This window comes from Castor canadensis, chromosome 6 (assembly GCF_047511655.1).
Source record: "Castor canadensis chromosome 6, mCasCan1.hap1v2, whole genome shotgun sequence".
In the NCBI taxonomy this organism is placed as follows: Eukaryota; Metazoa; Chordata; class Mammalia; order Rodentia; family Castoridae; genus Castor; species Castor canadensis.
The window spans coordinates 129,398,090-129,413,304 of record NC_133391.1 but is presented as its reverse complement, the minus strand read 5'-3'; the positions used below and the strand labels follow the sequence as shown (position 1 = coordinate 129,413,304).

The 15,215-nt window shown below is 36.3% G+C and overlaps 1 protein-coding gene across 13 annotated transcripts in view; it reads right to left on the bottom strand.

Moving 5' to 3' along the window:
* Positions 1-15,215, bottom strand: part of Pde4d (phosphodiesterase 4D) — a 1,369,518-nt gene that overhangs the window by 199,542 nt on the left and 1,154,761 nt on the right. For all 13 annotated transcript variants that reach the window (XM_074077451.1, XM_074077450.1, XM_074077455.1 and 10 more), the window contains one exon: positions 12,711-12,902. In XM_074077451.1, coding sequence (XP_073933552.1) covers positions 12,711-12,902 — 192 coding nt within the window. The remainder of the gene's footprint in view (positions 1-12,710; positions 12,903-15,215) is intronic.

Genomic DNA, 15,215 nt, shown 5'->3' with positions numbered 1-15,215 from the left:
GGAAAGTTCCTCAACATTATAAAAGCTATATATGACAAACCTACAGCCAGCATTATACTTAATGGAGAAAAACTGAAACCATTCCCTCTAAAATCAGGAACCAGACAAGGATGCCCACTATCTCCACTCCTATTCAACATAGTACTGGAATTCCTAGCCAGAGCAATTAGGCAAGAAGAAGGAATAAAAGGAATACAAATAGGTAAAGAAACTGTCAAAATATCCCTATTTGCAGACGACATGATCCTATACCTTAAAGACCCAAAAAACTCTACTCAGAAGCTTCTAGACATCATCAATAGCTATAGCAAGGTAGCAGGATATAAAATCAACATAGAAAAATCATTAGCATTTCTATACACTAACAATGAGCAAACGGAAAAAGAATGTATGAAAACAATTCCATTTACAATAGCCTCAAACAAAATCAAATACCTAGGTGTAAACTTAACAAAAGATGTGAAAGACCTCTACAAGGAAAACTATACACTTCTGAAGAAAGAGATTGAGGAAGACTACAGAAAGTGGAGAGATCTCCCATGCTCATGGATTGGTAGAATCAACATAGTAAAAATGTCGATACTCCCAAAAGTAATCTACATGTTTAATGCAATTCCCATCAAAATTCCAATGACATTCATTAAAGAGATTGAAAAATCTACTGTTAAATTTATATGGAAACACAAGAGGCCACGAATAGCCAAGGCAATACTCAGTCAAAAGAACAATGCAGGAGGTATCACAATACTTGACTTCAAACTATATTACAAAGCAATAACAATAAAAACAGCATGGTACTGGCACAAAAACAGACATGAAGACCAGTGGAACAGAATAGAGGACCCAGATATGAAGCCACACAACTATAAGCAACTTATCTTTGACAAAGGAGCTAAAAATATACGATGGAGAAATAGCAGCCTCTTCAACAAAAACTGCTGGGAAAACTGGTTAGCAGTCTGCAAAAAACTGAAACTAGATCCATCCTCTGATTACATCCTCTGATGTAAGACATCAGAGGGATTTTCCAGGAGTGCTGATGTCACAAATGGTCGTCAGTGGCTTTGAATACTGGGTTGAGTCTGAATTCTACAGCAGGGAAGAAGGAAGGTGGGGAGGGCTGTGTACACAGCAGCAGCTTCCCAAGTGCCCTCACTTTGTGTTCTAAGAACAGGCTCTTCTTTCACAGTGTAAATTATTTGACAGGCCTGTTCTTAATGTCGGTGGCCCTTGTACTCTTGGTTTTTCTCCTGCATGGGTTTTTGGGTGGGAGATTTATGTGTAGCGAGTGTAATCATTTTAAACATCTGCGTGTGGTAGAAAGATTTAGTAGGTTAAAAAGAAGGGCTTGATCAAGTAGAGAGCAACACATCAAGTAGTGAGCTTGATCAAGTAGTGAGCCTCCTCTGGGTATAATATGAAGCTCACTTGCACACAGTATGAGAGTCTGAGGAGCCTGCATTAATGGTTGCTCAGATTCCCACTCCAAGATAAAGAACTAGGTTCTGAGAATTTAAGTAACTCACCAGTGGTCACACCCTTGGTAAATGGCAGAGGTCAGTGTTTTCCAAATGCCAGTCTGAAATCTGGGTCTTGCTCAATAGAGTGCTCATTGGTCCTTGGCAAAGTGACAGTATACATGGACCATGGAATGAGGTGTTTAAAAAGCTAAGTGTATTCTTTTATTCTGAGTATTCTGAGGTTATGCTTTTTTTTATTGAGGTGAAAATGCCTTTTAAAAATACAGTAAAATATTGTGTGTGTGTGTGTAAATTTTCTTGTTAATGTCCACTACCTGGCAAATGAAGGAGTTAGCAACCCGAGGTTGGTCTCCCAAGTGGATTTGGATATTTTAATGACGCATGAAACCCCACAGCATGGAAAAAACACTGTAGCGGGATTTGAGTGCAAGCTTTAAAATCGTTTCAACCATACTTCTTTGTGGGTATTCAAATGTATTCAGAATCCCCATGGCAGTAAATAGTCTAGGCTCTAGAACAGCACTACCCAATAGAAATTTCTACAATCATGGAAAAGTGTTCTGTCTGTGGTCAAATATGCTATTTTCCAGCTACAAACAGACAAATGAAAATATCACCAACTAAACAAACACAACTTGCACTGGGGGCTGTAATAAGTTGTGAAGTCCTCTAGGTACCAAAGAGTAATTAATTTTGAGAAATGGGAAAATGAGATGTACTGCAGCAGCCTTCTCCCTGGGAATGCAACAAGGAGTTAAAGAGCTCTGGTCTTGGGATCATTCATAACATTTACTAGGAGACAATGTTATTCTCTGCATTGTTGAAAAATTTCCTGCCACATCACAACCTCTCACGTTTGTGGAGGGGTTGATCTTTTGTTCTTTCTCTTTCAGTTTTTAACTTGCCTGCTTCTAATCAAAGTTGTGGGAACTGAAGTCTTATATATGGTTGCACACAACTGTCCAGTAGCTGATTATTGCAAATTTTTTCATGACCCACGGTTAACAAAAACCCTGAAGTTTCAAGACACTTAACAGAAATCTTATACAAAGCCTGAGGGATACTGCAGTAGTTGGAACTAGATGGAATTATTTGGGGATGTTTCTTCGTCAAACCCCACCTAAATCACACAGAACAGTGCCAGAAATTTGAGCACAAAGCCCAGTATGTCTGTGTTCTTGACTTGATTTTTCTGAAGAAAAACCACAGGTCCTATAGTTGCTTTTCTTTCTCCACACTTTGTAAGAGAATATCTTTAAAAATTTCATATTACAGGGAGTTGAAGAGAATGATTTAATAATGCTCCCTACTAAATCTTATCTCAAGAAACACATCCCATAAACAGTCCGGCAGTGTGACTGCTTCTCCGTATATGGCTCAAAGAAGACCCTGAGAACAATTTGCTGAGGAGCCAGGACTGGCAAACGAAACAAATATTTAAGGTGATTGATGTGCAAGTGAAAACAAGTATTTATATGGGAATAAATGTCAATACTGGCTATCTGTCTCCCTTTCAGTCTAGAATTTAAAAAATAAAGACAGGAATGTGTACTCAAAATACCTTTTGTCTTGTTTTCATAGATTTATGGTATTTTCAAGTGATATCCTGATATGGAGTAGGTGTTATTGATATTTGCTGAATGAGTAAAAGATGATACTCATTCTGAAATATCAACCAATTAAAACATTCCTAATTTAGGATGAGGTGGCAGACATATATTGATTACTTCTTATAGAAATCACCTTTTTCAGCCTGCTACCATCTGTCTGGCCCCTCTCCCACCACCCATTATTAAGATGTAAATTTCAGAACAATTTCTATTTTGTAACACCATGGAGCATGATTTCGATTTTAGTGTTCTTTAATACGTAAAGGAAAGAGGGTGGAAGAAAGAAAGCAAGCGAGGGCACAAACCCTCTTTTGTAATGGCCATTTGTCCTTTGCAATTTGAAGGAGCAGGAAGAGCCAAGAGTTTTTGGCTGTATTTCTTTCATAGGCCATATTGCACTGAAGCGCTGTCCAGATTTCTGGGACAGTTTTTTTTTCTCTGAAGATGGAAATCAAATTTTCCTGATTGTAGTTAGTTTATTTTACTAAAAAATTTCTCTCAGAGATTAATTTTTTGGTATACATTGGAAAATAGGCCAGATCTTCCTGGACCAAGACAATCTAGTTTGCTGTTTAGCAGGAATCTGAAGTCTCTTAACTAAAAGATAATCATTTCATTACTAAACTACTCCTTTTCCTCACATTTAAAAAAAATAGGTGTTACTCTCCATAAAATATTAAGTTTGAGATTAAAGTATAATTATGTAATCAAATATTTACAAATTTAAATAGTTCATCTTCACATTGCTTGTTTCCCTTACGTACAGGAGTTGAGAAAGACTTAGGTGAGAGTTTTTCTTTATTGTATCTTTCTTTGCAAATAAAACTAGTGAGAAGCACAATGTATGGAGATCAAGAAAAGAAAGGTGTATGCTACATATTAGGGCAAATTTCCCTTAAGATGTTATAGAATTGAGTAACCTTATCACAAATTACTACGATGTTTGGTCAGTATGCATCTCTTTTTCTCTGATTTAAGACATTTTTGTGACTAATATATATGTCTCCATAGTTCCTAAGACTTCAAGAAATGTCTTTCTTTGGTAATGATAATCAAGACATTAGAACTTGTATCTTAAGTAATTTGCTATTTTAAAGACTGAAACACAATGCAATGACATGCACACATGGTGACACCATTTCACTACAGCAATGCATTAAAACTGATTCCATAGCATTAAAATGTGACTATTCAAAACATCAAAACATTAGGACTTCCTTTTATGATTTTTTGAAGCATGAGCTTAAACTATAAAATATGTATTCAGTTGGTATTTTAAATTAATTACTTTAACAATTAAAAAAAGGCTTAATTTATATTTTACCATTCATGGAACTCCTACTTTTTTGAGTAAGTAATAAAATGACTTCCGTGACTGAATAATAAAGAACAAAGAAACAGAATGGGAAAAAAAAAAGACTGAAAGGAAAGAAAAGAAAGGTAGCACAAATGTATTCTGGTAGCCAATGACATGAGAATGTTGTGCCAATAGATTTCTTGGAACAGTGTTAGTGTCTTCATCAACACTACACAGTAACAACAATAAAAATGGTCAGGTCACAGGAAGGAAGACAGAGCATACTGTACCTAAATTGTTACCAAAATAATATCACATTTGATGATAATAAAAGATTTGGGTTACCTGGAATCCTTACAGGATTAAAAACAGGATAAAATCTCTAGTCTAGAGCTCATTATGGCTTTGGCCCTATTGTTTTTCTCATTTTTAAACAAAAGTTCTCTTCACATAGAGATTTAGTTTAACTCCAATCCTAAAAATATGAATAAATACCTAATGCAGAGGTTTTCAAACTTTTCTTAGTTTGTGGAGCCTTTAATTTCTCTTATAGCACCCTTTTGACCACAAGGAATAATTAGTTGTTCTAATTATTAAGTAGCTAAGTCCAAACAATTTAATAAGGTCTTTCCCCAACAATTTAGTGTCCATCAAGCACTGTACACATCTCATTTTGGAATGAGATTGGTTATTACTTCTTGCATTTCTGGTTCCACACTGATTTTTGCTTGGTGCTTTCTTTTTTATCCAGCAACAATTGAAAACCCAGGTTTGCAAAGATATGAGGTCACAAAAGGGAATTCTTGCTCTAAAGACGAAGTGGGGAACCATTTAAAGCTATGAGTGTTTCAGGTGACTGACAAATATTTCTGTTTCCCTTGAAAATTAAAAACATCCCTTGTACCCATGTGAGTTCTCTCTGGTGTCACAGGGTGACCCAAAGCACACTTATGAACCCTGGCTCTGGTCTTATTACTCCTACTGCTACAGTTGGGAAAACCCAGGAATTGGGGCTCTATAAATTTGGCCATCATTTATTTCTATATTTAGTTAATAGAAGAACACTTTCAACTGGCAAATCAATTCACTTTAAAGTGTTCATTAGTATTCTACTATCCAAAATCTGGTTAGGAAGGTTTTAAAAAGGTTTCTGTAGATCAGTGAAGACTAGGATGTTTGCAATATAATATTTTTTTAGATACCCTAGTAAGACCAAGGAAAAATCATGTAACCTGGAGTACAATGTATAAACCAACAAACAGGCAATCTTTCTGCCTTTGTCAAACTCAGTTCTGGAGGCACGATCAATTCTTCTACTCAGTAGATACAGCAGTGTGGAGGGAGGGCTATGACTAAAACCCACAACAGAGGCCAGAGAGGGACAAGGCACTGCTAACTGCTAAGGAAAGTACAGCTGCCTGAGAGATAAAAGGTGGAGGCTAGTGTCCGCTATCTGAGAGAATACCCATGTGGGGAAGTGATGAATGACCTCTAAATATTGTTATGATACATGGAGATAAGCCAGCTGGACTGTCAAGTGTGCCCCAGCCTTTTATGGTACATTGAGTCATGCTCACCTCATGGTTTCTTCCACACACACAGTCCTAACCATATTCTGTAGGTAGGAGTGAAGTATAGAAATGTGAGTAAACATCCATCTGGGTCATTGCATTCTGTCTGTCAGTATTTATTGAGCAGAAGATGGGGGGTAGTGTGTCAGTTATCTGGTGAATTGATTTTTTTTAATTAAGTGGTTTGAGCAGTAGCTTATATTCTATAAATCAATAACTTTATGACTAAAAGGCATTTGTCTTGTCACTGCTAAGTCTCCTGTTAATCTTTACAATCCACCACATTTTTGTTTTCAAATATACACAACATTATATTATTGGTTGATGGGCAAAAATAGAAGCAACTGTTATTTCAAAGGTAAAATAATTTTAAATGTATTTTGAAGAACTTTGACAGAAAAAAAATGTAATTATTTTTTCTGTAATTTTTTGGGAGTGACATTGGGATTTAAACTCAGGGCCTCAGGCTGGCTAAGTAAGCACTTACGGCTTAAGCCACTCTGCTAGCTTCATGCTATCACTAGGGCAACCTTATATTACCTAGTCATTTCTACAAAACTTTTACTTTTATAAAAACTTCACTATTTTACTATAAACGATAGTTCAAATTAATTCATGACTGAATTAATTAATTAATTTTGAATAGGGTCTCTGTAAGTCACCCAGACTAGCCTTAAATTTAAGATTCCTTCCTGCTCAGACTCCTGAGTGCTGGGATTATAGACGTGTACCACTATGCCTAGCTCTAGTTGACTTTTAATAGATTTATTTCTTTTACTCTTCCCTTGTGTCTTAAATAGGCAATTATTTTGAATCCTGAGTTTAGGCTAGTCATAGAGACTTGTATATATTTTCTTAGTTACATATTTGCTTTATTACTTCTTTAAGTACTTTGAGATTTTTGACTTATTTTATTCTTAAAGTTACACAGTGCTAAGTAATCCAACTAGTTAAAATAAAATTAGTTTAGCTGCAGAAGTTCACAGAATTTGGTCCATGATAACATCAAAATAATATTCTTCAGAAATGATCAAAATGTTGTATATAAAAAAAAGAGATTAAGATGTCTGAACTGTGGATCTCTCATCTGTTAAATGGCATATTAATGTCCCTACTGAAAGGACTGTGAAAGCTTCAAATGACACAGTAGGTGTGAAAACACTGGGAAAAGAGAAGGGTGAGACACACACACAATTTGTGCCATGACTACTATTGCTATCATTATTGGTCTTTGTGTCTTTCTATGCTTCGGCTATTTTACTCGTATCTGTTATAGATTATAAAATGATAATATGCTAAGTATTAGGAAGCGATTGTTGTATTTCTTTTCATTTCCCCAATAAATTAAATGGTTATACTCAAAATTACAGAGTATTTAAAGGTTTTCCAAAACATTTCATTCAAACAGATAATTACAAACCTTCACTCTTATTGTTTGTGTTTGAAATTTTGAAGGGATTTTCTTAGTAGGAAAGCTAAACAGAGCTACAAATATAGACTCATCAAGAGAATAAAATGTATTATAATGTCACTCTTTGTAATGCACAGTTGGATTAGACATTAGACAGTCTTCACAGCACTATCATGAAACAGGTAAAAAAAAGCCTGAGATTTACACATGGTCACATGAGATGTCAGATGAAGAGAAGACACAATTCTTTATGAGCAAAAGGTATGTGTTGTATCAGGTTCAATCCTGAATTAGTAATTATCTATTCTGCTTATCTTTCTTCCCACGGAAACTTCATCTCCCTGGTAGAGGGAATGCTTTCCAGGTGTCAATGAGTGTGAAAGGAAAACCTTATCACTCCAAAGTAAATGTCCAGAGGGAGTGGGAAAGCTAAGCTTGTCAAGACATTATTTTTCAACAATAAGAGACTCTGCTGCACTGTGGACTAATTCAATTTATCATTCTTACATGAGTTGGAACAGATAAAGAAACTCTTGAATTAGTTCAGAGTAAAATGCGGTCACTCTTATAAGTGGGAGTTGGAAAAAAAAGATCCTTTTAAAAATATGAAGTATTAAAAGCTTTTCATAAAATGCATGTGTGTATTTATTTAGTCTTCATTAAATAAATATAATTATTTAATTTATTGGGGAAATGAAGTCCTTGAAAAGAGGATATGAAAGAGATAATCTATGCACTGATACCCAAAAATCAATTTATTACACTTTTAGAAAATAGAAGCTATAACTAGATAAAATAGGAGTCAACTAACTCACTGTGAGTTTTTCCCTGGCTCTGTAAACCGGAGTAGCCTATCTTTGATGAAGTTGGCTTTCACTGGACATCATTTATACTGTCCATGGTGAACCACTCAGCTCTCTTATGTTCTGTTTGTTCTGCATAGTAGCTCTTTTGATCTTTCCCCCTTTGCTTCTCCTTGGATATTAATGGCTATACCCTCTAATTGAATGTAAAGGTAGACATCATTAGTCATTAATTCTCTAAGTATTTCACTTCTTCATCTCCAGATTTGTATTTGCTTCTTTCTTTGTTTTTCTAAAGAAAAGCACACTTGTCTTTACTGCTTTTTTAGAGCAGTCTCTTTACTTGAGCTCATGAACATATATTTGTCAGTGAATACAACTCCATCTTTAATCTTCTTTTTTCTTGGAAATTTTAGACTCTATCTTTGGGAGACTTCACTCAGCTAAAGTGTCTTGAATTAAAAAGAGTTTTCTCTTGAATTTATTTCTTCCTCAGTTAGCCTTAATTCTCTCCCTCCCTTCACTCATCAACCTTCTAAATATATGCACACACTGACTCACATCTCCACTTTCAATTCAATCCTCAACCTACTGGGTTTCTAATTCCATTACCTAAGATGCTTCACTCAACTGTCATCTAAGCCTTAATATCAGACCTGAAGCTCTGAAGTTAGTACAGGAAAAAGCAGGGAATACTCTGGAAGTAATAGGTATAGGGAAGGTCTTCCTCAATAGAACCCCAGCAGCTCAGCAACTAAGAGAAAGGGTGGACAAATGGAACTTCATAAAATTAAAAAGCTTCTGCACAACAAAAGAAATGGTCTCTAAACTGAAGAGACCACCCACAGAGTGGGAGAAAATATTTGCCAGCTATACATCAGACAAAGGACTGATAACCAGAATATACAGGGAACTTAAAAAACTAAACTCTCCCAAAAATCAATGAACCAATAAAGAAATGGGCAAGTGAGCTAAACAGAACTTTCTCAAAAGAAGAAATTCAAATAGCCAAAAAACACATGAAAAAATGCTCACCATCTCTAGCCATAAAGGAAATGCAAATAAAAAACACACTAAGATTCCATCTTACCCGTTAGAATAGCCATCATCAAAAACACCACCAACAACAGGTGTTGGCGATGATGTGGGGAAAAAGGAACCCTCATACACTGCTGGTGGGAATGCAAGCTAGTGCAACCACTCTGGAAAAAAATATGGAGGCTTCTTAAAAATCTAAACATAGATCTGCCATATGATCCAGCAATCCCACTCCTAGGGATATACCCAAAGGAAGGCAACACAGGTTACTCTAGAGGCACCTGCACACCCATGTTTATTGCAGTGCTATTCACAATAGCCAAGTTATGTAGCCAAGATGCCCCACTACAGATGAATGGATTAAGAAAGTGTGGTACTTATACACAGTAGAGTTTTACGCAGCCATGAAGAAGAATGAAATCTTTTTATTCTCAAGTAAATGGATGGAAGGAGAGAACATTCTGAGCTAGGTTAGCCAGGCTCAGAAGACCAAAAATCGTATGTTCTCTTTCATATGCGGACTTTAGATATAGGGAAAATACACCAATGTGGTTGGACTTGGGTCACATGCTAAAGGGAGAGTACATACAGGAGGTATGGGGATAGGCAGGAAACCCAAAACTTGAAAGTATTTGATGTTCCCACTGCAGAGGAACTAATACAGAAACCTCAAAGAGACAGAGGTCAATATGGGAAGGTGATCAGGAACTAGTGAAAAGGTTAGTTAGAGATGAATCAACTTGGGTTCTAACACATTAGTACATGGAAGCAGTGCTAGGAATCTCTCTGTGTAGCTATTCTTATCTTAACTAGCAAAAACGCTTTGTCTTTCTTATTATTGCTTATACTTTCTCTTCAACAAAATTGGAGAAAAGGGCAGAACAGGTTCTGCCTGGAAGTGAGGGGGGGTGGGAGGGAGAGAGAGGGAGAGAAGATCAAGGGAGAGAAATGGCCCAAACAATGTATGTACATGTGAATAAATGAATAAAAAAGAAAAAGAAAACAGTGGATTTTCTATAAGCAGCAAAAAGTAAAAAAAAAAAAAAAAAAAAAAAAAAATTGTCATCCAAGGACCTAGTAATTAGCAAAAGTAACTGGCTCTTCTAATTTCTTCTGGACTGTTGTTTCTCCTCTTTGTCCCTTATTTCTCCTCTCCTCATCCTGTAAAAGTCACTGGCTATCCCCCAACAACACACACACACCCCCTCTACACACATACACTCACTCACATGCACACCCACATAAACCTCATGCCCTGTAGACCTGGACCAACCTCGTTGTTCCCTGCCTCTGCCTTGATCCAGGTCTTCATCACATTTAGTCTGCTGTGTTTCTGTGAATTTTGACATAAACCACTTCTCTGTAGTCACTTCATTGTACAATCTTTCCACAATAGAGTAACTGTCATCAAAATGCCATGAAGCCATGGGCTCCGGTGGTTCACACCTGTGATCCTACAATCAAGAGGACTGTGGTTTGAAGCCAGCCCAGGCAAATAGTTCATGAGACCATACCTCAAAAATACTCAACGCATACATACACACACACACACACACACAATGCAAAGAAAACAAGAATATGATCAGGCAAAACCCCAGCTAAAACCTCTGTAGCTCTCAGTTCACGTAGGATGTATTTGAATTTTCTTTCTCTCTAGCCACATTTTGCAACACACATCAGAGTGTTACTCCTTAATTGAGCCATGACTGTCCATTCCTCATATTTTGCACCTATTGTTCCCTTAGTCTGGTATTTTCTAAACCCTTCCCTTGGGCAAAGAATCTTGTTCTTCTTTGTGTTCCTGCAGTACTTTGCAAATACCATGAGGAAGGTGGCTCACCATACGTTATTACAATGGTCCAAAATGCCAGACCTCCATTCCCCCACACATTGGGAGCTTTGAATACACCATAGTTTTCAAGAAGTGTTTTCAGCCTGGCACTCATGGCTCAAACCTATAATCCGAGCTACTTGAGAGGCTGAGATCAAAAGGATCATAGTTCCAGGCCAGTCTAGGCAGGTAGTGTGCCAGACTGCATCTCAACCAATAGCTAAGCATGCCTGGCACCAATAGTGGGCAGTCCTATCACCCTAAGCTATGAGGGAGGGTGAGATCAGGAGGATCGTTGATTCTGGCCAGCCTGGCAAAAAAGTTTATGAGACCCCCATCTCAATGGATAAAAGCTGGGTGTGATGGCATGCACCTGTTTTCTCAGCTATGGCAGAAGCTTAAAATTGGAGGATGGTTATCTAGGCTGGCATGGGCAAAAAGCAAGACCCCATCTTCAAAAAAAAACAAAAACAGAGCAAAAAAAGGACTGGAGTTGTAGTATAGAGCTCCTGTCTAGCACAGCAAGCACAAAGCCCTGAGTTCAAACTCCATACCACCAAAAAAAGTGTTTTCATTATATGTTAATGAATAAGTAAATGTCTTGAATTTCAAACCTATATAAGTGGGTTAAGAATAACTTACAAATATGGCCATGGGGAAAAGAAAGTTGTTTAGCAATGAAAAGTAGCCATCAATAATACAACCGCTAAAACATAGCAACCAAGAACTATAGAGTGTAACACAGTAAAGAAAAGCTCAACTTCATTTCTAGAGCCCTGTTTAGACTCACTGCAATTAGGACACTGGAGAATAACACTAGACCCTTAGTGGTTCCCTTACAACGCAATTGCTGTAGGGTGAATTGCAACCTGTTAGGAGGTTCTGAAATGGTGTCATGGTGAGTATAACTGGAGAAATGTCTAGATCTGAAGGAGAGTGAAGAACAGTTCTATGAAGACAATTACCAAAAGTGACAGTGAGGGTATTGGGCAAGATTAAAGACCTGTGCAGAAGGTTCCTGAACACAGAAAGACATAAACAGTACAGCAAAAAACAAGAATAAGATGTGACGTGAAATGAACTAATGATGACATATGATCCCCTGCTTGTCCATTTTCATTATTTTCCAACCTGTGCCATGTCGTAAGTGATATTCAAGTCTGTCTAATGTTTCTGTGTTTGTCTCTAGTGATTTATGTTTAAAAATCGGTTTAATTTGAGCAAAAGATCTCTCAAGTGACAATGCTATCATCTATACACACATCAATTGAGATATGGTCAAAACACAATCCATTCTAATATCACAAGGATTTTCAAATTGATTTTAAAGCTTTTCAAAGTAACTTTCATTGTGACTGGGTAGCTAAAACTCAAGTATTACATAAAATGTAAGCTGGTGTTTTAAGGCTAAGTTTTCATAAAAATGTAAGTCTCACTTTTCCCAGCTGGTGTATTTTCTGGGAAAATAAATGATTCTTATCAAGAATGACAATACAGTCAATTAAATCTGTCATTCATTTTCAACTTGTATAATTTTACTCATTATTCTTTCTGTGTGAAGGAGAATGATGAGTTGAATGCAAGCCATTGGTTTTGCTGCATCGTGAACTCTGGAGATGAATTTACTTGATGTCCTATAAGCACTCTCCTTGTCCACTTTGTACTCACATATCACTAGCGATGGAGGAGTTCCGGGACATAGATTTTGGAGAGAGGTCATAATCACTGTCGGATCGATACAGGAAGGACTCCCGGCGTTGACTGTGGACAAAGTTTGCTTGGAGAATGAGCCCAGACCCTGGGCTGGTCATGGGATCCAAGGGACTCCGTCCCGCAGATGTGCCATTGTCCACGTCAAAGCTGTAAATGAAGGAGAGGGAATCAGGACGTAGCAGACACTTGCATGCTCATATTTTACCAAAGGTTCGAAGGAGTTTAGGAATTGACAGTGGGAAAGTTTACAGCTGATTTCTGCTGGTGTAAAATGATATTTAAATGATTTTAGAGTGGAACGGTAAAAAACAACACACAGTTTCTAATGTCACAGTCCTTATAATCGAGATAAACTTTCCTCAAAGAACTTTTCTAGTAAAACATCAACCAGTATTAAATAAAGGAGACTCTCATGTGTTTTTAAGAGAGAAGAGTGATAACTTGAGATTACCCACGAGGTATGTGGTTTAAGCAAAATTGTTGAATGAATAAACTAATAGCTTCAAGTTTAACTGTCGTTAACATTTCAATCCTTACCATTAGAACCCTATCAGGAGGTGGGCGGGTAAGCGCAGTGGTAGAGCTCTTGTAAGGCTCTGGACTCCAACCCCAGCACAAAAATAGTTCTTTTTCAATTTTTTTTCCAAGCTGTTAACCAGCTAATTAAAAATTTTATATACTTTCTTGTAGTTATTAGTAATTAGTATTATTACCGAAAGATTGAAGCTAAACTGGGAGAATTAAGGTAGAGAGGTTGATGTGCATGAATGACCTATGAATCGATGACCAAAGAATATTACTTCCAACCCAATTCTTAAGTAAAAAGAAGAAAAGTCATCATGAGTTTGACCAGTTTAAAATATGTTTCCCAATTAGAAATTTTCTCAGAATTGTGGCACCTTACAAATTTATTTATTTGGTCCTGCAAAGACAATGACATATTATCCATATGAATAGATTCATTGTATAGACAATGATACCAGGTCCTAGAAAAGTTAACTGACCAAAGTCATTGAGAATTTGTCTTCAGAGAAGATAGTCAGGGAAGCTCTTCAGCACAAAAACCTAAATATGTTAATGTACATAAAAATGATCATGTTGATTTCCTTTTAATAGAAAGATGACCTTACTGCTAAAAAAAAAGGAAAATAGCCTTTCCTTGTTTTTCATGAACAGAAATGGAGAAGATACAGAAGTATGATTTTTGGTTTAGTTTTCTCCATTTCCATTAACTAACTACCAAATAAGAAAAAAATCATTAATTTGTATTTTTGAAATTGTGATAATCATTTCAATTTCAATTTAAGCAAATATTAATTTACAGAGATAATACACTATAAATTTGGAAACTAATATCTTTAATAACAATAGCTTAGTATCTTTGGAAACTAAATATCTTTAAACATTTAACATTTTTTGCTATAATATCTATAAACAAAGACATTTATTTATAGGTCAGAAATGGCTGATAAGAGATATTTTAGTGCTTTTGTCATTTTTCTTTGTAGGTTGTAATATTAGAATTTGTCCACTAGATGGAAGTAATTTTCTTAAATAAGAAAAATACATTTTATTTATGTTTTTGGCAGTATTGGGGTTCGAACTCAGAGTTTATGCACCTGCTAGGCAGGAGCTTTACCGCTTGAGCCACAGCCCCAGCCGAGAAAAGTCCATTTAAAATTAACTTGAAGGCCTAAATTATCTATTACATACAGACTCATGAAAACAAATCAAATACCAAAAACTAAAATCTTGCAATCTATAGAAAGTGATTACTAATATTGATAAAATTATATTAATCTAAGAAATACTCGTATTAGCTTTATTTATTTTACTTATATATATATTTCTTTCTTGAAACAGGTCTTGCTATGTTGCCCAGGCTGGTCTTGAACCAATGAGCTCAGTGATTCTCCTGTCTAACCTCTTGAGCAATTTGGACTATAGGCACATACCACTGTGCCCAGATCAGTATTAGCTTTAAAAGAAATGGAAAATGAAGAGCTGAAAAATACGTGCTGATGTTCTTTTAGATTTTTATTTAAAAACAAGAGGACATAACTAAGTTTCATAACACATAAGTACATAGCTTGCTGGGGTAGAGTACTATGAGCATCATCGGTGGTCTGGGGAAACGCTAAGTTTGGGTCACACAAGCTTTCTCAGAATACAGTCTGTTTTGGGAGGTGGACCCAGGGTCTGAGGTCATTTGCATGGTAGATTTCATTTACATGAAATACTTCTACAATCAAAACTCACTATCTGGAAAAAGTAATGTTACTGAGATTCTCTATTATGGAATAAGCATTGACAAGCATCTGTATAAGCAAATGACCTTATAGAAAAGAGACTTTATATTATGAACGATTCAGTGAAGAAACTTTTGCAGTTTGTCTTATTTCCTTAGCTTAATACTGGAATAAACACAAGCATATTAAACATAGCACTTCTCAACAAGGC